General features: G+C 46.0%; 1 protein-coding gene across 2 annotated transcripts in view; it reads right to left on the bottom strand.

Annotated features, from left to right (window-relative positions):
- The window catches only part of OLA1 (Obg like ATPase 1), a 179,564-nt gene extending 154,297 nt beyond the window's left edge, over positions 1–25,267 (bottom strand). The window contains exons 1-5 of one of the 2 annotated variants that reach the window (XM_066575831.1): positions 25,160–25,267; positions 16,820–16,844; positions 16,635–16,723; positions 8,490–8,633; positions 5,437–5,564 (exon numbers count right to left, since the gene is read on the bottom strand). In XM_066575831.1, coding sequence (XP_066431928.1) covers positions 5,437–5,564; positions 8,490–8,633; positions 16,635–16,723; positions 16,820–16,834 — 376 coding nt within the window. In that variant the 5' untranslated portion in view covers positions 16,835–16,844; positions 25,160–25,267. Of the gene's footprint in view, positions 1–5,436; positions 5,565–8,489; positions 8,634–16,634; positions 16,736–16,819; positions 16,845–25,159 lie in introns of both variants that reach the window. The other variant, XM_066575830.1, reaches the window with a different exon arrangement.
- Between the last annotated feature and the right edge of the window lie 1,817 nt (positions 25,268–27,084).

Genomic DNA, 27,084 nt, shown 5'->3' with positions numbered 1-27,084 from the left:
ATTTGAAATGTGCGCTCATATAGGGAGGTCTGAAGCAGGAACTCTCTATGGCAGCCATATGTAAAGCAAATAAGCAAGGGCTGTCTTTGCAAGACAACCTCTTAAATATTTTTACCTGTTGCTTTTACAAACGCAGTAATGAGACGTACAACAGGCTGGCAAAATCTATTTTCCATAAGGATTTAGGAATAGATTTAAAAAAAAAAAATCATCATCTCAGAGTCACGCAATTCTTAATATAAAGGCTTTGATAAAGTAAGACACTATATTATAGTGAGGGAACTCGCACTGCATGGCAGCCCCTAGGGAGAAAATAGGATATAAAGAAAGCAACAATCATTTCATAACTGCCACTACTGTAAATCTCTTCCCGACAAACTAAATAAAGATAGCATTGAAATCATCTGAAAGAGAGGGAGCCATCAGCGGCGGAGCGCCTTACCGCAGAATAAAGCATCGCAACTAAATTGTAGTTTCTTTAGAGAAAATATCAATGGCCGTGTTTTTTTTCTAATACACAGGATAAGCTGCGGTCAGATCGTCTTAAGAAATTCCCCATCAATATTTCTTAATACCATTTTGTCTGATCAAAATAATCAAAAAAATTGCCTTTCACGGCTCAGAAAAGTACACAAGATTTGGAAACAGAACATTTTATAGCCTTAATGGGCAGGTAGACTTTTGTAATAGTTTTCTTACGGCTTCTATGCAACTACAATGAGAGGGGAAACGTTTTATATAATCTTGATTACAAAATATCCTACAACTTTATGTTTAGACAACGCCTGTGCAGATTTACGTGTTTCCATGGTTCCAGACTACAACAAGGCCTGTGTAGTCAGATCCTGCAGTTACGCGTCTACATCTCCCCTAATGTCTGTAGATTACAAGAGAAGGCGGAAGAGGGGAAAGAGCAATGGCCCTTTTACACGGGACGATTCGAGTTCAGAACGCTATTCGAGTTTGAACACTAATCGTCCCATTAGAAATGCATGCAGCGACTGAAGAAAAGTTGTTCAGTCGTTCAGTTTCTACATGCAGAAAACTGAACGAGCCGTTCAGTGTTTACAGCAGTCGATCACTTTTGAACGACTGTCTGCTTACAGTAATAGAATGGTAGCGTTGTAAGGGACATACAGGGTCATCGGGTCCAACCCCCTGCTCAGTGCAGGATTCACTAAATCATCCCAGAAAGGTGTCTGTCCAGCTTCTGAATGGAGGTGGGTGGGGAAAGAGCGCTCCCCGACTGCTCCAGCTCCATTCTGGCAGTGCTATGAGGGATGCCAACGATACTCGCTCCTGTGTAACATCACAGGAACGAGCATCACTGGAACAAGTCCCATGTAAAAGGGCCCTAAAGCTGACCACAGGCATTAAGTGGATGTTGTCCATCAGCTATTCCTCCTGACCCTCATGCCTGATACATGACTACAGCTGGGGAGGGATGAGATGGAGGAGCTCTGGATGCGATTATACTGCAGCAGGGAGGTGTTTTTAACAGGTTTTTTTTTCTTTTTTTAATTTCGTAGACATGCCCTGGGGTAATTTTTTTCCTTAAGGGTGCCACCAAAGCTAAAAAGTTTGGGAAACATGAATTTATCACATAAATCCTGTGTAATCTAATTACACAGGATTTATCTGCCGTCTGTAATAAAGCTCTACATACCCAAAACTCTAGGTTTTTTTTAGTTTCTTTTTTAGATGAATTAAAGGGGTTGTCCCGCGCCGAAACGGGTTATTTTTTTTTTTTAACCCCCCCCCCCCCGTTCGGCGCGAGACAACCCTGATGCAGGGGTTAAAAAAACAACCCGCACAGCGCTTACCTGAATCCCGGCGGTCCGGCGTCTTCATACTTACCTGCTGAAGATGGCCGCCGGGATCCTCTGTCTCCGTGGACCGCAGGGCTTCTGTGCGGTCCATTGCCGATTCCAGCCTCCTGATTGGCTGGAATCGGCACGTGACGGGGCGGAGCTACACGGAGCCGGCATTCTACACGAGCGGCCCCATAGAAGACTGCAGAAGACCCGGACTGCGCAAGCGCGGCTAATTTGGCCATCGGAGGGCGAAAATTAGTCGGCTCCATGGGAACGAGGACGCCAGCAACGGAGCAGGTAAGTATAAAACTTCTTATAACTTCTGTATGGTGCATAATTAATGCACAATGTACATTACAAAGTGCATTATTATGGCCATACAGAAGTGTATAGACCCACTTGCTGCCGCGGGACAACCCCTTTAAAGGAATAGAATAAAAAAAAAAAAAACGTTGCTACCATGCACATAGGAGGAAGTTTACCAAGACTGGCATTTCTGCCACCAGGCTTACTCCAATTTGCCCCAGTGCATGTTGCACTGAATACATGAAGCGGCGCACAAACGAAAGTGAATAATAATCGTTCAGTTTACACGCGAGTCAAAGACTGAATGAATGAGAATCATTCACTTCTTGTTCGTCATTCAGTTTCAGCCGGCATAAAAAGCACCGTCTGCTTGCTGACTTCCCATTGTGTTCAAACACTGATCATTCAGGGCTTCACATAGCAAATGTGGAACACTGAACATGTAGTTCACGATTCTCAACAATGAGCTGCCTGTCTAAACAGGCTGCGCGACGACGAACTGAGCTGGTGATGACGTCACATCGCGTTCGCTCAGGCAAACAAGAATCGTGCAGTTCTTGTGTGTAAAAGCAGCATAATACATGAACCTGTTGGTCTGGGGTGGCTATGCACCCTCATGACAAACCATGCCTGCTTTTAAAAAAAAAAAGTGAAAAGTTGCTAATCTTTGCACAACTATCCCCTTGCACAAAAAATTGTGAATTTTTCATACTTAAAAAAGTGTCATAAATGTGCCCCATAGTCTCAACATTTTCTGTTCTTCAGAAATGTACACAATCCTTCTCCTACAAACTACATTGGAAACAGCAATAGTACACCAGTCTGCTGCATTGGCCCGCACAGCCATACATCAATGGATGGACATCCTGTTCGAGGGCAGCACGCAAGCTCACGGCCCCTATTGCTGATTTTTCTTTCCCCGTATACTGGAATCCAGCACACATAAGAATATATACAGAGAAACGCTGAAGAGATGAAGACGACTTCTAGAAAGCAAACCTTCCCACAAGGTGCCTTATTTTCTGCCAGTGATGATCTTGGCCCAGCATGGAACTGATAGAATTATTGAATGGGAGGTCTCGCCGGCCCGTCTCCTGTCACCAGGCAGCAGATAAACTTGGCCTCTGACAGCTAAAATCAGAATGTCTCCATATATTTAGCAACTGATTGTTAAGTACCTAGTTCTATCTAGAAATGACAGATTCATGGATGTCTAAAGACATTTTGCATAATCTGATCTTTAAAAGGTGAACATTAAGTCGCGTTACTCCGCAAGCCATGGCAGGACGACCGATCCATCTAGTTATTAATAGTGCGTATCATGTAACATGGACAGACGTGCATCTTGAGAGAGAGTTTCATGTTCCCCATAGCCGAGACCAGTAGCTCAGTTGCCAGCTGGGATCTTCGTTCTGCAAAAGCTATGTAATTATTAGGGACAGTCTTATGTGGCAGCTCTATGGTGTAAATTACTTGTCCAGGACAGACCGTGTCGATGGGGAGCAAAAGGATTAACATAACACTTTAGGACATGAACACTGAACACACATAAGAGGATAAGTACAGCTTAGCTTACGTGGAAGATGCCACGCAGATGTGTTGTAGAGGTAGCGGCGTAAGACAGCGCTCCATACAGATACAACAGTATACACTGGTCATCGGCATTAAAAAAAACAGAAGTGCTTCATCTCCAGTTGTCAATCCTTACCCCTCTGTCAACCGGCACATTCAGCTCGACAAAACCAGGCGGTCACATTGACACTTTTAAAGGGGATGTCCACTTTGCACAATCCCTTATGTTTAGAAGTTATCCAATTTTTTAATATTTTTCTACATTAAATATTCTTGGTTTTCAGCTTGCTGTCATTGAATGGAATTTTTTTTTTTTATTGTGGATTAGAAAAGTCCATGACCATGTGATTACTTTCTTAGCGCCTGCAAACTTTCCAATTGGCTCAATACCTATTTTGTTGAATTCAGTTGGCCACATCATTACAAGTGAAGACATTTTCTAAGTCTTTCATCCTCGCTTCATTGCTCTACCAAAGGCCAAGTCATATTTTTTGGACTGCAAGACTTTTGGATGTGGAGAAACGATCCATCTAAGGCATGTGAATATGAACTCCGTTCTTTGGAGTTACTCACAAACGATTTTTCGATGCTTCGCCTATTGTTTTCAATGAGACCTGTAAAGATATTGCGTTCACTCGCATCCCGTGTGTGATGTGCATGCAAGTGCGATGTGAGGTTTCCCACTAAAATCAATGGGAAACACAAACCTAAGAATCGCAATTTAACAGAAGTGAGGAGACATGTTTTTGAATGAAAAAAGTCTTACATCTGCGTGTGAAATGCACGTTGGCAAGCGCGATACTGGGCGGAGTTTCACATCCCAATATCGCTAACGCCTGTATGAATGTAGCCAAAGGAAGAGTTTTTGATTACTTTCTTCATCAACTATAGTCTTCCCTTGCAGTGATGGCTGCAAATAGCCAAACATTTATCATTTAAAGGGGCTATACCACCAAAAGAAGTTACCCCCTATACATAGGATAGGAGAGAACTATCTGATCAGTGGGGGGTATGGCTGCTGGATTTCCAGCCGAACACAAGAAAGAGCACCGAAGGTCCCCGAATGAATGCATCAGTGTTCATGCAGGAATGTCGCCGCTGTACTCACTTTAATAGGACTTCTGGAAGTAGTTGAGTGCTTCTACTTTGACCATTTCCAACAGTCATAGAAATTACTTGTGGATAAAGGAGAACTTCTTTTGCTGGGATAACCGCCTTAAACTATCTTTATCCAAGGGATTTGGAGCGCTTATTCATAGAACATTTTAAATAGGATCATAAAAGGGAACCTGTCACCTCCGAACAGCACCATTTACTAAGGTACGGTGCTATTAGGGAAAGTAACTATGTAATTTTTATACTCAGACGTCCCCACAGCGTTCCTTGTTGAAGTCCGCAGAAGGTCTGAAAATCAGACTCTTTTCAGACCACTGTGCGTGTCCTCTCCCATAGACTTCTATGAGAGTGCATGCTCAAACTTCACTGGCAGATAGCGCAGGAACGGGGGAGCGGGCGAATATGGAAAAAAAAACACTCCCTGAAAGGTACCATAACTTAGTTTAAACTGCTGTTCGTAGGTGACAGGTTCACCCGGAAATAAAGAAATGATTCCAACTAACAGAATTTTGGACCATTGAAAGATGCTCAATGGTGAATAGTCACTTTACAAATTAAAGAGATTGGTGTTTAGAATACTTGGATATCCAAGCTAATAAGTACAGGTCTAAGATCAGCCGTTACTTACGCATAAGATGAAATATTCCATCACAGGCACTGATGTGAGACAGAAAAGCGTTCCCCAAGCCTTGGCCCGCACTGGCCCCTTTCACAAGGCCGGCGATGTCCACCACATTCAGAAACGCTGGCACTTTGCTTTAGAGTAAAGAAATACAATCATTATAGAAATAAGTCAGATCTCTGCAAGAAATAGATCTGCAACGTCTTGTGCTCAAGTATTGTGATAACCAGTTTATACATAGAACATAGACCATAGAAAATAACTCGTTATGGGCTTTTCTACTTTCTGATCAGCCTGTGAAAGAAACATTTTAAAGGGATTTTAAAGCGACCCTCTGGTTGTGAACAAACAAAAGTGAGCGCACCGCTTCTCTGGCAACCTGATGTACACTGTGTGTTAGTGTGCATTGGTAGTCTAAAAGGTCCATTTAGACGGGATTAAAGGGGTTCTGACACAAATAATGTTTTCATGCTTTAGCAGCCATTGTTCCCTGGTGTGCCTAATGGACCCAGGGAACCCACGGTTTAATGGCTGCTAAAGCATAAAAAGATAATACTTACCTGTTCTTCTGTTGTTGTTGACATTGGGGGGGGGGGGGGGGGGGGGGTCATCTCCCGGCAGGCGCTGTTCCTCCTCTTCTGTCTGCACGAGCCGCGCCACTCCGGGATCGCGCGCATGCGCAGTGGAGAGGTGCCCTCTGACAGGAGTCAGGACGGGCTGCGTCTCCACTGCGCATTCGCAGCACTCCGGAGTTCAGCAGGACGGACGGGCTGCCCACAGCAAGCACTGTGCGGTCCGTCCGTTCACCTCGGAAGTGCCTGACGGACGGACCAGAGCAGGAAGCGGTCTTTTTGACCGCTCCTGCTCTGCTTTAAAGGCACAGAAGATGATGCCGGCTGGAGGGGACATGCCTGGCGATCGGGCCAGGCCAGGCAAGGTGAGTACAAATTTTTTTTTTTGATGTCAGAACCCCTTTAATGTCGGGCAAATGATGCCCGACACTCGTCCCCGCACACACTCACTCCTGTGCTGTTACACGGGAGCTAGCAGAGCTGGCTCGCTCACAGAGTGGCCAGCAGGGGGGCGAGGATGCTGCAGGAGATTTCACTCTTCGCTCTCCCCCGCCCCTCTCCATTGACTTAACATAGCGGCCGTTCAGTACGGAATGGCTGCTATTTACACTGTGCGAGCAGCTCATCGTCCATGCAGCAAAAATGATGGGCGATGAGCGTTCAGTGTAAATAGCAGCCATTCAGTACTGAACAGCTGCTATGTTAAGTCAATGGCTGTTAAGTCAATCAAATCTCCTTCAGCCTCCTCGCTGTGAGCCAGCGATACTCGCTCTTCCGCAGAAGCACGAGCGCTAGTATGTGCGGGGACGAGTGTCTGGCATCGTCCCGTCTAAATGGGCCTTACGACACTACATGCAGCTCTGACTGGCCTGTGCTGTCCGTGTGGTTAATCAAAGAATTCTGTAGTGTGACTAATGCCGCATACTAATACACTATGTGCATCAAGTAGTCAGAGAAACGAGTGCGGCCATCTTTGTTTGTCCAAGCCCAGAGAGTTGCTTTACAGGGGTTACCAAGTTATGTAAAGTGCATCTTATCGGTTCCTACATGGTCTAAAATAAAGCAGCCAATACTCACTGCTCCCCGCTCGTTACCCGCTGGCGGCTCTGGATCTCCCGTGTTTGTTTACAGGCTGCAGTCAGCATGTGGCGTCCCGGAAACTGCTACTGCAGCCATAGACTGCTCAACAATAATCACTGATCACTGTCATTGGCTGCAGCAGACGGATCAGGCAAGAGGACATTGGAAACCCCGAGCCGCCGGTGGAGAATGAGTGGGAAGTGGTGTATATCAGCTGCTTTGTTATTTTACACCAAGGGCGAACCATTAAGGTAAACTTTACATAACTTGGACAACCCCTTGAAGCTTCTCTTGGGACTGAACACATAAGAATATATTTGCATGCAGAAGTATCACAGTATTTTAGTAGAACTTAGAGGACTTATCTCTCCTGAGAGGCCTGGTTTAGTAAATACATGCATTAACAATTCTGGAGCATCTTTTCCTTAAACTCAGCATTGTGCCGTTCCTTTCTTATTCCTCTTAGAAATTTATGCATAAACTGACAACTGGGTGTTACCAGCTATGAGGTATCCCCATACAGTCTGACCCTCTCCAATCATCACCGACTGTGTAGGGATAAACCTCTCTGATAAAAAATGGTCACACCCAGTTGTCAATATATTCAGAATTGTTATTTTATGAATAAAAATTACAATGAAAACAGGAAAGACAGGAGAGCTGAGCAATCTAAAACCTGTTCAATCTTAGGCCTCATGCCCACGCAGTGTCCATATGCACAAGTGCATGGATCAACTAAATCCATTGACTTTCATGAACTCCATTCACCACGTATCCAGTGGCTGTACAATGCACACGCAATAGACGGTGAAAAAAACGCCCGTGGACATGAGGCCTTACAGATTAACATGATCTGAGGATGTGTCCAAACTGATAGGTTGGGGTCCAATGACCTCATTACACCAAGTAATGCATATGCTTCAGGCTGCAGAATGAATGGAGAGGCTACAGCTTACTTGTCCATTCTGTAACGGCCATAAATGTAAATAGAGAGGGATAAACATGTGGCCAAATCTCCATGCAGCTACCTTGTCTGGCAAAACGTGGGTCAGTAATAGTGGATATGCCATAAATGCCCCAGATGGGGGTACTGGGAGCTAAATCACAAGCCTAAGGACACAGATCTGGTGCATAAAGGTTCTTTGCAACATGCCTAATCTTTTTCTATTTCCAATGGAAAAGAGAATAGATGGCTCCTTTATGTACCAGAACAGCATACAGGGATGGGAGCACAGCTGCTTTACGCTAACAAACAAGAACTGCTCCTAATTATACTTGTGTTTTATAGACTTATCGCCGATTAGCAATATATGGATCCCAAGTAACCCAAGTGGAGGACCTCACCTCCCAGTGACTGCTTCTGCAAATAATCCTCCCCCTTGTGTGTTTAGAAGAAGAGACTCATACCTTGCTGGCTTGTGATGTAGACATAGAAAATCAAATCTCTCATCTGGGATGGGAACCCTGCTCTCATTCGGATTAATGGTGCAAAATGGAAAATTTTCTGCAGCCGCCTGGCTCTTAGTCAACACATTAAAGAAAGTTGATTTCCTGTTAAAGTAAAGACAAAGTGTGAGGAATTTGTTTTATGGGCTTCCTGGGAAATTCTATACTATGAGAGCTCATATTAAAAAACGGACTAACATCAAATAGCAATGATTTTGCAATTTCTTTTACCCCCTTTAAAAATAGATTGAACACAATGTAAACTTTTCTGACACGGCACGACCCAAAAGGAAGTCATGAGGTGCATCAACTCAGCTTCGGTCAGATCAATGCATGCACCAAAGACTCCGTTCACAGCTTCCGGCAGACCCGGCGTAAAATCTTGGAGCAGGTATCGGAGCTTCCGGCAGGCCTGGCATGAAATCTCAAATGAGACATCGGAGCTTCCGGCAGGCCTGGCATGAAATCTCAAATGAGACATCGGAGCTTCCGGCAGGCCTGGCATGAAATCTCAAATGAGACATCGGAGCTTCCGGCAGGCCTGGCATGAAATCTCAAATGAGACATCGGAGCTTCCGGCAGGCCTGGCATGAAATCTCAAATGAGACATCGGAGCTTCCGGCAGGCCTGGCATGAAATCTCAAATGAGACATCGGAGCTTCCGGCAGGCCTGGCATGAAATCTCAAATGAGACATCGGAGCTTCCGGCAGGCCTGGCATGAAATCTCAAATGAGACATCGGAGCTTCCGGCAGGCCTGGCATGAAATCTCAAATGAGACATCGGAGCTTCCGGCAGGCCTGGCATGAAATCTCAAATGAGACATCGGAGCTTCCGGCAGGCCTGGCATGAAATCTCAAATGAGACATCGGAGCTTCCGGCAGGCCTGGCATGAAATCTCAAATGAGACATCGGAGCTTCCGGCAGGCCTGGCATGAAATCTCAAATGAGACATCGGAGCTTCCGGCAGGCCTGGCATGAAATCTCAAATGAGACATCGGAGCTTCCGGCAGGCCTGGCATGAAATCTCAAATGAGACATCGGAGCTTCCGGCAGGCCTGGCATGAAATCTCAAATGAGACATCGGAGCTTCCGGCAGGCCTGGCATGAAATCTCAAATGAGACATCGGAGCTTCCGGCAGGCCTGGCATGAAATCTCAAATGAGACATCGGAGCTTCCGGCAGGCCTGGCATGAAATCTCAAATGAGACATCGGAGCTTCCGGCAGGCCTGGCATGAAATCTCAAATGAGACATCGGAGCTTCCGGCAGGCCTGGCATGAAATCTCAAATGAGACATCGGAGCTTCCGGCAGGCCTGGCATGAAATCTCAAATGAGACATCGGAGCTTCCGGCAGGCCTGGCATGAAATCTCAAATGAGACATCGGAGCTTCCGGCAGGCCTGGCATGAAATCTCAAATGAGACATCGGAGCTTCCGGCAGGCCTGGCATGAAATCTCAAATGAGACATCGGAGCTTCCGGCAGGCCTGGCATGAAATCTCAAATGAGACATCGGAGCTTCCGGCAGGCCTGGCATGAAATCTCAAATCAGATAGAGCTTCTGGCAGACCTGGCATGAAATCAGTGCCATTGCATGAATGATCATCTGGTGAATGATTGATCTGCTGACGTAGTCGCATATGTTTTAGGCCATTTCAGTTCCAGTCATTCGAACAGCCCTGTGATTTCCAACAAATAGCATGGGTTACTTACAATGTATATTACATCTATCCTCGATGTGAGTTGCCGATATGTCAACATTAGAACGTAATCAGCAGACATAAGAATGAATGGTCACGAAATCCCAACCACTGCACCGACTCACCTGAAGGTATGTAAGGTTTAATAGTCATCGAAATTAGACATCCTTCCATAACTGGAGGTAATCTAGTAATAGGTCCGAGGACTGTTTAATGCAACTACAATGTGATGGAAATTCTCTTTGGCAAAAGGCCCAGAATATTAATCTAGCAGATGCATGAGCAGTAATCACACAAAGTTAGAGCGTAATGCTGCTTTTAACAACATTTCACAGTTTAAATCTGCATTAAAAGCCGAGTACCTCTGTGTGATGGAGAACCACTTGAAAGAGGTCATCATGAAGCGGCAAGTCAAAATGTGAGCTAAGAGCCGGTAACAGTGTGATGTGTGTAGCTTTTCCATTTTTTTTAGGCAGAGTTATGAATTTGCTTTATTTTCTACTTTAGGCCGGTTTCACATGGGCGTAAACGTATTTATGCGCACATTTGCGCTGCATATTTGTATAAATCTGGGCGTATTTTACTGTATTTTTTGCGCGCACATGCTCTGCATATTTGTGTGTGTGCAAAAAACAGGTTTGCATGCTCCCACTGATTTCAATGGGCAATTAAGTTTAATTAGTTTAACCCCTTAAGGGCCAGCGTGCTCTGGTCCTAAAGAATCAGACGCTTGGTTAGGGATTTTATCCATGTGGTGGTTTTACGGCTTTATTTTTTTCCTTCAGCTACCAAATCTACCCATTTAACGTTTTATTTTTTCCGTAACACAAAGGGCTATTTTTTCTTATCTCTTTTTGCACTGACTTTCTTTTCAGTTTTCGAGTTTTATTAGCGGTAACAAAATTTTTTAAAATTTATAGTTATTTTTAAAATTTTGTATTTATACTAAAACAAAGTACCGAACGGGTCCATCATTTTGTTTTGGACGTTTTTGTAGAGTCTCGGATTACAGGGCACTGAACGGTGACGGTTTTGGTTAGTGTTGGCGATCGATCATTCTTTATGTATAAATTTTCATTTTATTCTGTAATTTTTTAAAGCTTGTTTTTGCAACTATTTTTTTTACCATCTATGTCCCCCATGATGTCATCTAAGACCTTTGGGGGTCATTCACATTGTTATTTTTTATACTTTTCCATTGTAGTTGGTATATGGGAGGCCCAGTTACAGGGAAAAACATCCTCCTGTATTGACAATAGTCAGTAAGTGAGCTGATCAGGGTCCAAAACCCTGCACCTCTGCTGTGACAGAGGACACCCGGCGGTCATGTGATCGCCAGGTCGCATAGAAGAATACTTCAATGGAGGCAATCCGTGCAGAGTCCATTGCAAAATAGAGCATGCTGCAGTTTTTCTTCCACTCACGGAATACGTAATTCATATCCACGAGTGTGAAGGCAAAAAAAGAAAAAAAAAAAAAAAAAACCAAATGCCTGCGCTTTGCTGCGAAACGTCCACAAGGACAGCGATCACGATTTCCGCAATTAGAATCCATTTATGCGAGACCCCACCTCAAAAGTCTATTTTTTTTCTGAGAGGCTGCAGTGTTAAAGGGGTTGTCCCGTGCCGAAACGGGGTTTTTTTTTTTTTTTTTACCCCCCCCCCCCCCCCCCCGTTCGGCGCGAGTCAACCCCGATGCAGGGGTTAAAAAAACAACCCGCACAGCGCTTACCTGAATCCCGGCGGTCTGGCGTCTTCATACTTACCTGCTGAAGATGGCCGCCGGGATCCTCTGTCTCTGTGGACCGCAGGGCTTCTGTGCGGTCCATTGCCGATTCCAGCCTCCTGATTGGCTGGAATCGGCACGTGACGGGGCGGAGCTACACGGAGCCGGCATTCTACACGAGCGGCCCCATAGAAGACTGCAGAAGACCCGGACTGCGCAAGCGCGGCTAATTTGGCCATCGGAGGGCGAAAATTAGTCGGCTCCATGGGAACGAGGACGCCAGCAACGGAGCAGGTAAGTATAAAACTTTTTATAACTTCTGTATGGCTCATAATTAATGCACAATGTACATTACAAAGTGCATTAATATGGCCATACAGAAGTGTATAGACCCACTTGCTGCCGCGGGACAACCCCTTTAACACATACATGGGCTAAATGAAACTGGGATATGCCCACTTTAACCCTTTGTAATCCAATTTCCCTGCCACCTGCACATTCCCCAGCTCTTATTTATTTTGGGTGGGAAAGAGTGTTGTGGATTCATTGGAATTACTGAACAGAAACACATCAAAATGATCCATGATGATACTTTTATTAGCATTTCCGCCCTTGGAAGCTGCCATAGGATTGCGTTAGCAAACGCAATCCTAGGCAGACTGCTGCGGTTTGTCCGCGCGAAATCTCGCGTGGCAAACAAACTGCAGCATGTTCTAGTTCTGTGCGAGCCCCGCACAGAAACGTCACTCATTGGCCGCTGGCTCCGGTCTGCCCGGCAGCCGGTGCATGAAAGTTCCGGAGCTGCAGGGCACGGGTGAGTACGCGCTGCTCTCTGCAGGCGCTCGGGTCGGGTCCCGCTGCGAGAATTCTTGCTGCCAGATCCGACCCGGCCGTCTGCAGGCGGCCTAAATGTGGGTTATGAGTATTTCCCATTGGGAACATCATTTGTAATAATCCTGTAAATATATGTAAATGGATATAAGATTCATTTATATAATAAGACTATTCATTGCCAGTGATAGCTAGCTAAATATCATTAGAGAAATTAATAAAGTATGCAGGACATATGCAGAACAGCCTACAACATCGGAGAGCTGTTCTGCATAGTGTAGGAACGTGTTGAACGTTGCCTGACGTCAGGGCTACGCAGGTAAATCTAATTGTCAGACTAGGTCAGACACTGGTTTCGAAAGGGTTAAAGGTAGATGATTAATACTGCCATCACCACAGCTCCCAGAGTGACTAGGATGCCAAATCTTCACAGAATCACTGCAGATCCTGCAACTATTTCCACCGCATGAACAAGGCCTGACTGCAATGCTTGATCGAAGGTCTAGATTAAAACATCTGCTGCCGTGATCACTACTGTCTCATATTTCTAGTCCTGAGAAGCTACAGAAACTTTTAAGAAATCCAAAAAATTGGGAACAAGAAGTTTCTTGTGAAGATATTCTGCTTTATTACATTGTGCTCGTTACAGGATAATCATAGAACGCGTTTCTGTTCCAACGGAATCTCGATCACCAGATCACCAAGCAACACTTGTAAGTTATAATTCTCTAGGCTTTGTACTTTAACGCCTCGGCAACATCTGCAAACACATATGGCGCTATGTAGTTAGTACAATCTATAGTATACAGTATATACGGCAGAAGCTGCACGCACACCATCCACAGCAGGTATCAGTACTGTGTTATAGCCGACACCTGATGCAAAATCCGGTTTCGGGGATAACTCAGATTCCAGTAAGTTAACCTCTTAGCTGCCTCTGTAGCCAAGCAACTAGATAAAAACATGGGGTGACACCAATTTGCTAACCCATCAATGCCCCTGCAATGAGATCATAGGGTGCCAATGGGATTCCACATTGTCATACAATGCCTTACAGATGTATTCTAGTGTACGACATCAGCCATCAAGTGATCGCACTGTGAAGTCCACTAGTTAAACGAAAAATAAATAAAAGGTAAAAAGTTAAATGCGTTGTCCAAGTTGTTTAAAGGGCATCTCAATGGGTCCCCATGGTGTAGAATAAAAAAGCAGCTGATACTCACTGCTCCCCCCCCCCCCCCCCCCATCAGCAGCTCCAGGCTTCCGCTGAATTTGTTTACAGGCTGCAGTCAGTCTGTGACATCCCATAAACCTGCCGCTGCAGCCAATAACAGCGCTCATTGGCTGCAGCAGCTTATCTGGACACAGCTCAGGCTGACTGCAGCCTGCAAAAATGATGTCAGCAAGGAGACCTGAAGCCACTGCCGGAGGACGAGCGGGGAGTACTAAGTAACAGCTGCTTTATTTTACACCAGAGGGAAACAATGGATGCCTTTAAAGGGGTTGTCCCGCGCCGAAACGTTTTTTTGTTTTTTTTCAATAGCCCCCCCGTTCGGCGCGAGACAAACCCGATGCAGGGGTTTAAAGAAAAAAAAACGGATAGTACTTACCCGAATCCCCGCGCTCTGGTGACTTCTTACTTACCTTGCGAAGATGGCCGCCGGGATCTTCACCCTCGGTGGACCGCAGGTCTTCTGTGCGGTCCATTGCCGATTCCAGCCTCCTGATTGGCTGGAATCGGCACACGTGACGGGGCGGAGCTACGAGGAGCAGCTCTCTGGCACGAGTGGCCCCATTCAGAAGGGAGAAGACCGGACTGCGCAAGCGTGTCTAATCGGGCGATTAGACGCTGAAAATTGGACGGCACCATGGAGACGAGGACGCTAGCAACGGAACAGGTAAGTGAATAACTTCTGTATGGCTCATAATTAATGCACAATGTACATTACAAAGTGCATTAATATGGCCATACAGAAGTGTATACCCCAACTTTGTTTCGCGGGACAACCCCTTTAACATAACTTGGACAACTCTTTTCACCTTTTATAGGTTGAACTTTTTTTTTTTTTTTTTTTTTTTAACAAAGTGTCTGAATTCATTTTAAACAAAAAAGTGGTAACATTTAGGCTACTAAAAAAATTGTCAAGTAATGATCCCATTTGGGAACATTGGCAGGAAAAAAGGTTTTAAAGAAAATGTTGGAAAAAAAATATTCCAGTTAAAAAAAAATGCTTTGCCAAGAATATATTTAAAAAATTATACTGGTATTGCAGAAACTGTAATGACCGGTACTATAAGGCTGGGTTCACACAGGGCGGATTTGCCGCGGTTTTGCCGCAGCAGATCCGCCCGCGGCCGCTAATCTCGGGATTAGCCAGCCATGTGGACGAGATTTCTCAGAAACCTCGTCCACATGGGACGGCTAATCCGCTGCGGTAAATCCGGCTGAAACCGCGGCTGCGGCAGCCGCGGTTTCAGAGTATGCAGCATGTCCATTCTTTTTTAATTCCACTGCGGCCACGCTCTCCGCTATGGGAGCGCCGGCCGCAACGGAAAAGCTAGCGGCCGGGCCGCTTCAAAGCCGCCGCAGGAATACGCCCCGTGTGAACCCAGCCTAAGAACTACCCCATTACGTTACGAGGTTGGAAAAAAAAATAAAAAATACCAGAATCACTGTTCTCTCTTGATCCTCCCCCCCGCCCCCACCCCAAAAAAAAATGTAATAAAAAGGATTATAAAGTCACATGTACGAGGAGTTGGTTGGAGGAGAGGGACAGTTGGGAGAAGTTTATACACACCTGGAGTCCCTGGATGCACTTCCAGAAATATCCAGTATGTAGAAGACTGATAACTCAGACAGCTAGGATCGGTTGTTCTTTTACATGTCAATAGAGGACCAGTAACTCTACATGGTCATAAACACATATCTTTCCTTATGTGATGTATTCTTCCCTTCTCACTGATGTATGTAAGGTATGTGGATGGGGGTTCCTCACCCATTTTCTTCCTTTTCTGTAGTTAGAACAATTTTAATTTTGGAAGCGGTGGGATTTGCAGGAAAGCTTAGGAATAGGGTTTAGATCAGTTCAACTTTTGATTAATCCGATGGACCGTCAAGCTGAATGAGAGTCATCAGCATAATCAAGACTATCACTATTGTTGCTTAATTACAGGTTTGCGCTCAGTTATTACAGGTGATATTTGTAATGACAAGGATTAAAAAATGTTTATTTTCGGTTATGTAAAAACTAAAAATTCTTCAATAAAAATTGATTAAGCATAAAGTGACACGTACCCAGAAGCGGTGTCATAAAAATAAAATAAAAAATACAACAACTTCTGCAGAAAAACAAGCCCTAGTACAGCTATGTCAATGAAAAAATAAAAAAGGCATGGCTCTAGCGATGCAGTAATGAAAAAGCAAAGTAAAAAACTAAACAAAATGCAACTCAAGGCTCAAGCAGCTGCGCGCTCAAGGAGTTAAAGCGACGCTCATGAAGAAGGGACTTGCAGTGTCAGACAGGGCGCGCCGGTTGCCTGTACAACGCCCGATTTTACCCCTTCTACAGCAAGACTAAATATTTATTAAGTCCAAATAAAGTGCTGGATTCCTAGGAAGCAAGATCTGGCAGCGAATCGGCTGAAAACCGGGATTCCAAAAGGAGCTACAACTAATGTTCCAAGTTGTCAGCTGACATTTGGCAAGTGCACTTATCCAACAGGTGCATTTTAAAATAGGGACAGCTGTAACGTAACTATGAGGGGTTAACACAACGAGTGATTCCCACGTCCCTGAAGTTAACCCTTCATACTCTGAATTGGAAAAAAAAAAATGCAATAATTGACATACCCTACATTCGGCAGTCCTACTATTCCAATCTTCAAGGAGGTCCCGAATCTTCCGATAATTGGGTGCTGTTTTGGTCCATCGTCTGCTTTCTTGGGGGGCATCTAAGGTGTTAAAAAAAAGAGGACACCTAATCACTCTCTATGGTTACCAGTTATTATCAGTAAATGGAAATAATAAGCGTGTACCTTTTTTGGAGCCATTATCGCATTGCTTTAAGAGAGGACAAAGAATAGTGTGAAGATTAGAGAAAGGAGCATTTCTTCCAATGTTACACAATTCTCCCTTTAGGAAGGGTGAAAGCGTTAGATCCCCGCCATGCACTACACAGCAGACACCCAACAAGCTAAGAATAGAAGAGCAGCGGGTAAGCTGAGCACTCACTTTCCAGGCATTACACCTGACGCCATCAATATGGGCAACTGATGGCGTCAACTCTGCCCGAATCGAGGAATGACAGCACTGAATGGAGAATGAAATGTCAGCCATGATAAAAAAAAAAATAGATTTAGGTTACAGCACAGTTGTATTTGATTACACAGGGGGCCACGGAAAAGTACCCCAGCACTGCATTCTTCTGAAAGCCACTTTGGACCTTGGCGATCAGCTGATCAGATGACTGCTGTCAGTGCTGCAACACACAGATGTACAGAGTGGGAGCTGCTGCTCTGACCCGTGTAGTGGCCGGCGCTTGTAACTGCAGGTACAGCCATTACTGATTTTAATGTTGCATCTGCAATTACCAGCATTGGCCACTACATGGGAGTCGGAGTAGCAGCTTCCGCTCCACACCCGTGTGTTGCTACGCTGACAGAGGGCTGATCAGCTGGGATCCCGAGCGGCGGAACCCAGTGCTAGGATGGGTCATCAAGAGTATTTCCTTGGAAAACCCCTGTAAGGAGGGGGATGGCAATTAGCGCCGCCAGTGTCAGACTGTGTAAGGCCGCATAGCTTCGACTTGCAGGTCACACAGCAGAAGATGCTACGGGATTTGTGTTGTCAGAGCGCAGGGTCACACGGTAGAACAATAATGGTATTTAATGGTATTTAAACCGAACAATTAGTGAAGGAGTCAACGCTGATTTTTATGCTTGTAGAAAACGGACAATGATAAAAAAAAAAAAAAAAAAAAAAAAAAAAAAAAGAGGGGACAATTTAGCATTCGGCATTTGATCGCTGGCGGCGTTTATGCTGAACGATTAGCATTCATTTTTGCTTGTTTGAATACTTCTTTGAAAAATAATCGCTCTGTATAAAAGAGGCTATAAGGCCTCATGGACACTAGAAAAACTGAATTGCGGGTTCCGCGGGTGAAATTTTGCCCATAGGAAATCATTGGCCACCTGCAGTTCAATTAAATTGAATTTTGCACCCGCGGATGGCATTTTAATCGATTCGCGTTTTTCATGCGCAGAAAAAAAAAAACGCAGCATGCTCCATTTTAGTGCGGATTCCGCGCGGATTGGCCACATTGCTATCAATAGGTGCGGATAACCGCATGAAAAAAATATCACTTAGAGCAAATCCGTGCGGGATCTGCAGCAAAAATCTGCGGATTGTGTTTTTCTAGTGGACATGAGGCCTTTCCGTGCAGATTCTCCATGCAGAATCCCGCAGTGGGTCCCTCCTTTCCAGCAACCATGAGGCCTGAAAATTTAATTAACTTACTTGTTCGGACGTTGCGGGTTCCCGTCCGTCGCGGCCGGATCTTCTTTGCTTTTGCCCGGCAGATGTGCGCCGTGCACTCTTTTTTTTTTTTTAAACTCCTGCTCTCCAGAGCCAGAGAGCAGAAATTAAGCTGCGGGTGTACCGCGGATCCGGACGGCTTCCATAGGCTTCTATGGAAGCCTACGGGAGAACCGCACTAAAATGGAGCATGCTGCGAGTGTTTTCCCGCATTGGCGATCCGCGCAGCAGGGATAATTGACACCCGCAGGTATTTACTTACCTGCGGGTGCCAATGCATCCCTATGGGTGCGGATCATGTGGGTGGGACACCCGCGCGGATTTGGTAAATAGATTTATCCAGTGGACATGAGGCCTAAGAGTTCCCGGCATGATCTTTTACCTAATGTAGTTTACAAACAAGGTCATGATAAGATCGGGCTCACATGGCTATAAGCGTAAGATACTGACAGAACCTTTACAAGCGCAGAGATTTTCCCTTTTTCCACATTCTATTCCTACTGTTCTTTCACCCACACCTTTCCCAGTGTAGCAGTCTCTAGCTGCACTCCATCTACTGGAAGTCCAACGGGTTGTAAGACACTCAGAAACACTACAGTGGACAGGGGATTCCGATGCTAGCAGGTAAGGACCTGGACCCTCACCAGGGTCTTCCCCGCGGGCACCAGGTAAGTTCCTTCCTTTATACTCACGTGCTCACAATCATTTGCACACTCACCCACCCATTCCGTTATAGGCGCTGTCCCAAACCATACACTAATAGCGTTAGGAACGGGATTACACAGGAAGTGGAATCTTGCATTGACAAACAAGCTTCCTTGCAAGCCACCAAAAGGAACTGTTCGCCTTCAATTACATCTCAATGCCAGCAACCTTCCAGCCATTACACCAAAGAAGGGTCCTACAGACTTATCCATGTCCACCAATGATGGTAAACCGTCCATCATCAGGCACGTGGTTAAATGCGGGTCTCATTTTTAACAGATGTGACCCCATCATGAAATGTTCTCCCTTAACAAGTTTCTCTTCGAATGACAGGGCTCTGTCCTCAATGACAATAAAGATGGCAGCCCTGAAGCTAATGGAATTGTAACCAAACTGGGGGCGGGGGAGACAGAGATGGCAGCCTGAAGTGTTTCTCGGTTCAAGAGGAATTCCCAAACTTGCTACGTGGTTGCATTGATGTATTGATGTGTGTGGAGGCTCCTACAGGCCGGGCTTGGAGAATAGGTGTTCCTGCTTTATCGGCAAGATTACGCTTCCATTAGCACCAAGTTGATACCCGCTACATGGGAACGCACCCTTAGGCCCAATGTCCACAGGTGGATTTGATTTGCGGCACCCGTGCAGGAATTGCGCAAATCAATCTGCCCATAAACAGGAATGGATGTCCGCAAAGCAGTTAAAAGCATGCGGATGTGATTTTTTTTCCCGGCGTGTGGATCGCTCGCGTGGGAAGATATCGCAGCATGCTCCATTTTTCTGCGGATTCCGCAGGGATGGCTTCCATTGAAGTCAATGGAAGCCGTACGATCAGCGGCACACCCGCAGCTGTCACTGTGGATGTGCCCCAGATCTGAGGAAGAGCAGAAGATTCAAAAACCCGCGCTGGATCCAGAGAGATAAGAAAATGTATTTTCCTCGCCATGTCCGCAGGGATACCGCTGCAGGATTCAGCAGTGGAATCCGTGTTTGCAAGTGGACATTGGGCCTAAGGGCTCCTACACAGTGAATAGGACCGCGTGAAAAAAAAAAAATGTCTTTCTGCACATTTGCGCATTAAAATCCCCTTTGAAGTCAATGGGGGGGGATGCACAAACAATATGCAAGGAGATGCATAAAACATTGCAGAATTCCGCGAAAGAACACATCTAGAACTAATTAGCTATTGCAAGCGGTGCGTTTGTTTGCCGTTCGCATATGAACATGCCCTGTGAGTAGAAAAAGTACGCCATTTCCGCAACGGAAGACCTGCATGTCAATGCAGAAATTTTTTTTCTTAAATGCTTGCTGGTGAATTAGATTTTTTCCCACACGGATGTACTGCAGATCATCTGCGCGGGGGGAAAAAAGAAAACCACAAGTCCAAAGTGCCTGCCTTTTCCCTCCTCCTCACTTGGTCTCTAAGTACCAGAGAGAGATCTGCCTACAAATCCGCTACTGAATTGCGGTACGCTCGCTTCCATAGAGATCAATGGAGCCCATCTGCGCAGGGATCTGTGGTAAAATGAAGCATGCTGCGATTTCTTGTCTACATGTGGCTTGCGCAAATCAAATACGCAGGTGTTAATTGAAGTGCAGACACCCTATGCTTCCCTATGGGCAGCTTGAACTGCACATAGTCTAGGTTGGTGTCCCGCAATTCAAATCCGCCTGTGGACATCGTGCCTAAAATATACCAATACGCGTGCAATAAAGCCCCCTTCATAGCACAAAAAAGTTGCACTAATAAAGTGTGGGCAACGGCGCTTACACTGTGAAGACTGTCTTGGAGGGGTTTTCCAGGCAGCGCCCGCTGTCCGTGTCGGGATACACGGGAGTCAGAATGAGTGCCGCTGCTCTGACCGCAGTGTAGTGGCTAGCGTTTGTAATTTCAGGCACAAAATCAATGGGACCCCAGCCTCATTTACAATCCCCAGCCACCACACAGGGTCGGAGCAGCGACTTCCGCTTTGACCCTGATGCGCCTGGCTCCAACAGCGGGCACGGCTTGAAAAGCCCGTTGAAGTAAACCAGGCATGGTGACGCACAGCAACCAATCACAGTGCAGCTTTCAATTTTCCACAGCAGTCAGTACCTTAGAGCAGAGCTCTGACTGGTTGCTATGACAACAGGGCCTATAGTACTGATAGGTGACTGAGGCCTACCGCACACAAGAAGCCTTTATTCCACCATTCACGATTAGATATGTAGATTTAGCAGCTAAAAAACACGCAAGACTCATAAAATATTCAGTTATGGCGCCAAAGATGCTTCAGTCTTTGTCCTTGGTGCTTTCCATCCAGTTTAAAAGACTAACAGGGATGGAAACCGTGAGAGACCAAAGATGTCTCCACCGCACACGCTCTATGGTTCTGTCCGAACGCAAAGGACGGAAAGCTGAGCCAGCGCTAGGAGGTCGATGGTAGTGTGAGAGCAGCGTTAGGGGCCGTTCACACGAGCTAGGGCTTTAGTCAGAATTCTGCTTCTCCCGGAGATAAACGAGATATTCATTGCAAAATAGCATCAGACAAAACATTGCTAATGTGAAGCCATAGGAAAGCAGGGGCTGAACATACATGCGTTCTCACACGCGATCGCGGCAAAAATCACACGACTTTGTTGCCCATGTGAAAGCGGCATTAGGATTCCTCTCTTACAAAAATAAATGGCGCTTCAGACTGCGTTCTTTGTTCATGAGAAGAAACGTAATGGAAAGAAAGCAAAAAACTTTTTCGGGACCCCACTGCAATCAAAGGGAAAAAATGCGAATGCTTACTTTTGTTTCAATAACATTTTTCTGCTTTAAATAAAACAGAACGGAAGAACGAAAATGTGACCGAATACCCTAAACCCAGGTTTAAATGGGCACTTAGGGTATGTTGACACGTAGGGGAAACGTTGCGGAATTTTCATATCAAAAATTCCGTCAAAATATGCGGGGCAGGAAGTGTACATGATAGGCAAAAGTGGGAAGTCATAGGGGCGGGCAGAGGGCGTACTGTGGGGGTGGGGGACTAGATCAGGAGGTTATATGCTTCTATGAAGAGATGCGTCTGGAGTTCCATGCATCGGGGATCGTCCACATGTTTTGGGGTAGAGCATTCCAGAGGACAGGTGCTGCTCTAGAGAAGTCCTGGAGGTGAGCATGTGAGGTTCACAGTAGAGTGGTGATTAGTATGAGTGTTAGAGCACAGCGCGCGGGATGGGTGATGTATGGACAGGAGTGTAAGCGTATTTGCGCACACATCAGCGCTGCGCTTTTGTGAAATGAACAATGCTTTATTTACGCACATCAGCGTATTTTACTGTACTTTTTACGCAGGTCATGTTCATTCGCGTGCGGAAAACAGAGGCACCAAGTGGAATGGCTAACTAGTCTTAATGAGGTCCAGATGTGTTCTTGTTCCAGCGAAATATCGCAGTGTTTCACGCATCTCCCTGCGTATACATTTACACCCGCCACCCCTCCCCTCCCCTCCCCACCCCGACTTCTATGGGGAGCTTTGGGGCGCAAATGCACAGAAAAAAAATAGAGCATGGCCTTGGACCGCCTTCACACGGATGAGAAAATTGTGTGAGAATTGTGCTTTGTGGAACGTACAAATATAAACCCCATTCTTTTGATTGAGGTCATACACATGAGCGATGTTTTCCTGCGTGGCACGGCGCTGCAGGAAACAAACCGCAGCATGTTCTATCTTTCTGCGTGCTCTCGCATCGCAGCGCCAATTGTTTTTGATTACATCGGTGCCATCAGCGCACCATATGCCGGGAGCACGCAATGCGAGGTCTCCTATTGAATTGGAGATACTCTGCGATCCTGACAGCCGTGGCATCTGCGGGCAAGTCACATGGTGGGGAGTGCGATATAAGGGCGGGATTCATGGTCTGATATCACACTCACCTGTTTGAGGTTAGGCCTCATGTCCACGGGCAGGGCGGATTCTGCATGCGGGAGCCCGCAGTGGAATCAGACCGTGCCAGGAGCTGCGTCCGCACATACCTCACATTTTCTGTACTGCGGATGGTCGGCACGGCTCGCTGTCGGACATGCGCAGTACAGATTTTTCAAATCTTCTGCTTTTCCCGCGGAATGTGTAATCCGTCCGCAATGCCAATTGCAGACAGGCCGCAGATCGGACGGTTTCCTAAGGTCCAATGTCTACGGGCGGATTTCATTTGCGAAAAATCCGCAGTTTAAGCCGCCCATAGGGAAGTATGAGCGTCCGCACCGCAATTAACACGCGGATTTGTTTTCTGGATTCCGTCTACAGAAAAATCGCAGCATGCTCCATTCTAGCACGGATTCTGTGTAAATGGCTTCAAATGACCTGCGCAATGTAATTGCGGACAGAACGCAGATCGGACAGCTTCCATTGACTTTGATGGAAACCGTCCGTGTGGGAACCGCAGTAAAACGGAGCATGCTGCGATTTTTTTCATCCGCGAGCACAAACCGCAATTGGTTTCCGCTTGTGTGTATGACAAATCATTTTCCATAGCGTGCTGTGGAATCCGGAACGGGCATCCCAGCAAAAACCGCCCGTGGACATGAGGCCCAATACTTAGTGAGGCTCCTTTGGTCCTGATGACATTAGATACTCTGTGGCATACTGTCTACTAACATCTGATACGCTTCAGCTGGTATTTCCCTCCATTCAAGCTGCAAACGTCTGGCAAGTTCTCTTTAAGAAAATGCATTGACCCATCTACAGTGGTCCAAGGAACGTCACTATTGGACAGTTGAGCAACGGAAGAACGTTCTATGGAGTCATGAATCACGCTACTCCATTGTTAAATCAAATAGACATACCCGGTGTGGAGGATGCTGGAGAACGCCTTTTGCCCGAGTGTGTTGTGCCAATATATAGGTACAGGGGAGTTTCTGTTATGGTCTGGTGATGTTTTACGTGGCATGATTTTGATCCGTTGGTTGTAGTGGTAAGACCTAAGTAATGCACTGCCGACAATTTGGTAATACTCTGGAAATAGTCAGCAACTGGACAACGCACCTGTGACCAATCTAGCGCTGTTTTATGTTGGTTCGAGGAGATGGATGTCCCACGATTGGACTGGCTGCACAGAGTACCAGCCTGTACCTGCTGAACATCTTTGGAACCAACTGGAGTCAGAAAATATGAACAGCATCTATCTTCCTTGAGTGAACTCGCCAGGCATTTGCAGGATGAATGGAGGGAAATAACAGCTGAAGTGTAAAAACGTATCCGATGTCATTAGGGCTAAAGAAGCCCCACTAAGTATCTTCCCTGCACGATTTCTGAGACGCACACATCACGCAGGAGAAGCAGCCATTGTTAATGCTTGCATTACCATGTTTGATTTTCCCCTCAGCGCTGCGGCAGAAGAGATGCAGCTCATCCTATTTTTGGCGATTCTGTTAAAGAACTACTCTTCCCAATGGGCGCAGGAAAAAAAAATTACATTGCATCCACATGCGTGAAAACCACAAGTGCGGCGATGCAGATGGGATACGACTTTCTTGCAAAACACATTGCGCAGGCATTTAAAAAACAGCAGGTTTGCAAGTGCGACGTTGGTGCAGCTTCCACTGGGCGCACTTCTCCGTCAGCATCACATGCACCAACCAACATGGCGCCCTCCGGTAATCTACATTCAGGTTGCGCGCCTGCAATACGGAAATTACAACAGCTCCAAAGGCGGCCTGGTGCAGATACGTGCGAATCATTCCAGTGATGCGAAACCACGCTCAGCTGACTTTATACGTGCGTTACGTTATACGGGAGAGTCACTGATATTTGCAAGGTTTGGCGCTGGCGGCCATTTCTCCCAGGTATAAGCCAGATTGTAAGTGCATCGACTGGAAAAGCTGCCAGGTACCACCTACAGTGCCCATTGGGGGGTTTGCCTTTCTCTGGATCAACTAGGGGGTTGGAAGAGACTGAACAAGATGGACATGGTCTTCATTCAGCCTAGCATAGTATGCTATGTTACAATGACTGACATCTCTGCTACTAAGAGGTTCTGCAGCAGCCGGGACGATGCAAGGCAATGGCGGATAGAAGCATTTATTCTCTATGCACGGCTGTGGCATGCGGTGTGGGCGCACGTGGACCGGGGATGCCGGGCAGGATGCATGCTGGGCCGCCGTCGCCGCTCACCTCCACCACGCGGGTCTGTGCCGGGATCTGTCGCTGCGGGGCCTCTCGCTTCTCCCAGTCACGTTCGGCAGCAGCCGGCGTCCCAGAGACGGAAGAGGCGGGGCGATGAGCGTGACGTCTCAAAACTCCGCCGTGCTATTGGTTGGTAGGGAGGATGAGAGGTCAGGTGACTGCACATGCTGCTTCCTGACTACCCTGCAGAGTGTTCTGCTGTCACTGCACAAACCACGCGGCTGCCTGTAGTCAGGCCTCATAGGAGGACGTGTCATGTACTGCGCCCCATAGAGCAGCAGCCATGGATTGTAGTCTGTTCTCTGTTATCAGCCACAGGGACAGGCAGACTAGTAGTGCTATTCATTGCAATTACTTATTGGAAGCACAGTAGAAAAGATGCTCCTGGCTACTTGGGGCCATGAAGAATAATCTCGCATTGCGTTGCTGCTTCCCGCGCTACACTTGCGAGAGTCAATTGGACTTTTTAATGTTAAAAGTCAGTAAAACAGCAGATTATGGAACCAATGATTTTCAATAGTTTTTTAGTTTTTTTTTCGGCTCCAATGTTTCCATATGGAGCCCCTTTTTATCGCGATACAACAAACGTGCATTGTGATGCGTTTTTACCATTAGAAAGTCTTATTGACTTTTATGATTTAAAAAATTGCGCGTTTTTTATCGCGGGCGGCAGCAATGTGATGCAAGATTATTCTAAAAAAAAGCATTGCTGATGCCCAAAAAAGGCAGGTACAAAGATACGATTTTTGTCGCGATTTTCTTGTGGCAAAATTGCAATCGCCCGTGTAAAACTGGCAATCGCAATATCACTGCATGAAAATCACGATTTTTGAGCGTCAGAGCTGCTTTATTCTGCAAAAACATCGCTGCTACTTGTGATTTTCTCATGTGTTTTTTTCACATGATTTCGCTGCGATTTTCTTTGCGCAAAAGTTAATAGGACTTTGTAATGTTAAAATTCCATCACATGGAAACCGCACGTTTGTGTTTGCGATGCGATAAAAAGGAGGCTGCATAGGGAAATATGGGAGATTTTAAATAACTCAGAAAGATAGGACATGCCGTGATTTTTTTTTTCTCGCAAAATCAAATGAGTGAAAACATTGCAAATGTAAAGAAACATTGAAAATCATTAGTTTCATAATTCTGCATTTTTATTCACTCTCGTATCACATGAAAATCGTGTGATTTTATCATCCGTGTGAAGGCGCCCTAAGGGCGGCTTCATGGGCGTATTGTGCGTGCGGAATGAGCCAATATGTACAAATAATGGACCAATATGTACAAAAACGACTTGTTCATAGCGAGTCCCATGCAAAACCGCATAAACCCGTGTGAAACAGACCTAAAAGTCCCATTCAAGTGAGCTGCAACACCGAACACTGTCACTGCACAATGTATGGCGCTGTGTCTAGTACACAGTAAAGCATCTGCACGGTTCTCCCGAGTGCCAGGGCCTCCAGGCAGCTGATCAATGGCTGTGCTGGAAGTCCAACCCCCGAGGAGCTGATATGGAAGGCTTATGCTTACAATAGGTGACGGTCTGCAATATTGTCCCCATCAATCACATTTATCGCATTTCTGCTGCGACCCCACCAATCACTATAAGAAGGGTTTCAAGTGCCTTGTTCTTCCTCAAACTGCAGGGCGAGGAGTATAAATGGAGCGGTGGCCCATGAGACTGTGTAAGCCTGATGGAAATCCTGTGGATAAGTGCAGCACTATGGGGCCCTCTGCAATTTATGTGTTTTACTCATTTATATAGCGCCAACATATCCTATAGTGCTGTACAAGGATGGCCATTGGTCACATCTGTCCGTATGTCCCAAACTAACATATCAGGAGGAGTTTGGAAGGCCCAGGCAGAACATGCAAACACCATGCCAATGCTGCACCTAAATATCACTGTCAGC

The sequence above is a fragment of the Eleutherodactylus coqui genome, chromosome 8 (genome assembly GCF_035609145.1).
Source record: "Eleutherodactylus coqui strain aEleCoq1 chromosome 8, aEleCoq1.hap1, whole genome shotgun sequence".
NCBI lineage: Eukaryota > Metazoa > Chordata > Amphibia > Anura > Eleutherodactylidae > Eleutherodactylus > Eleutherodactylus coqui.
Note: the sequence above shows the minus strand (reverse complement) of the source record. Positions and strands in the feature narration are given on the sequence as shown.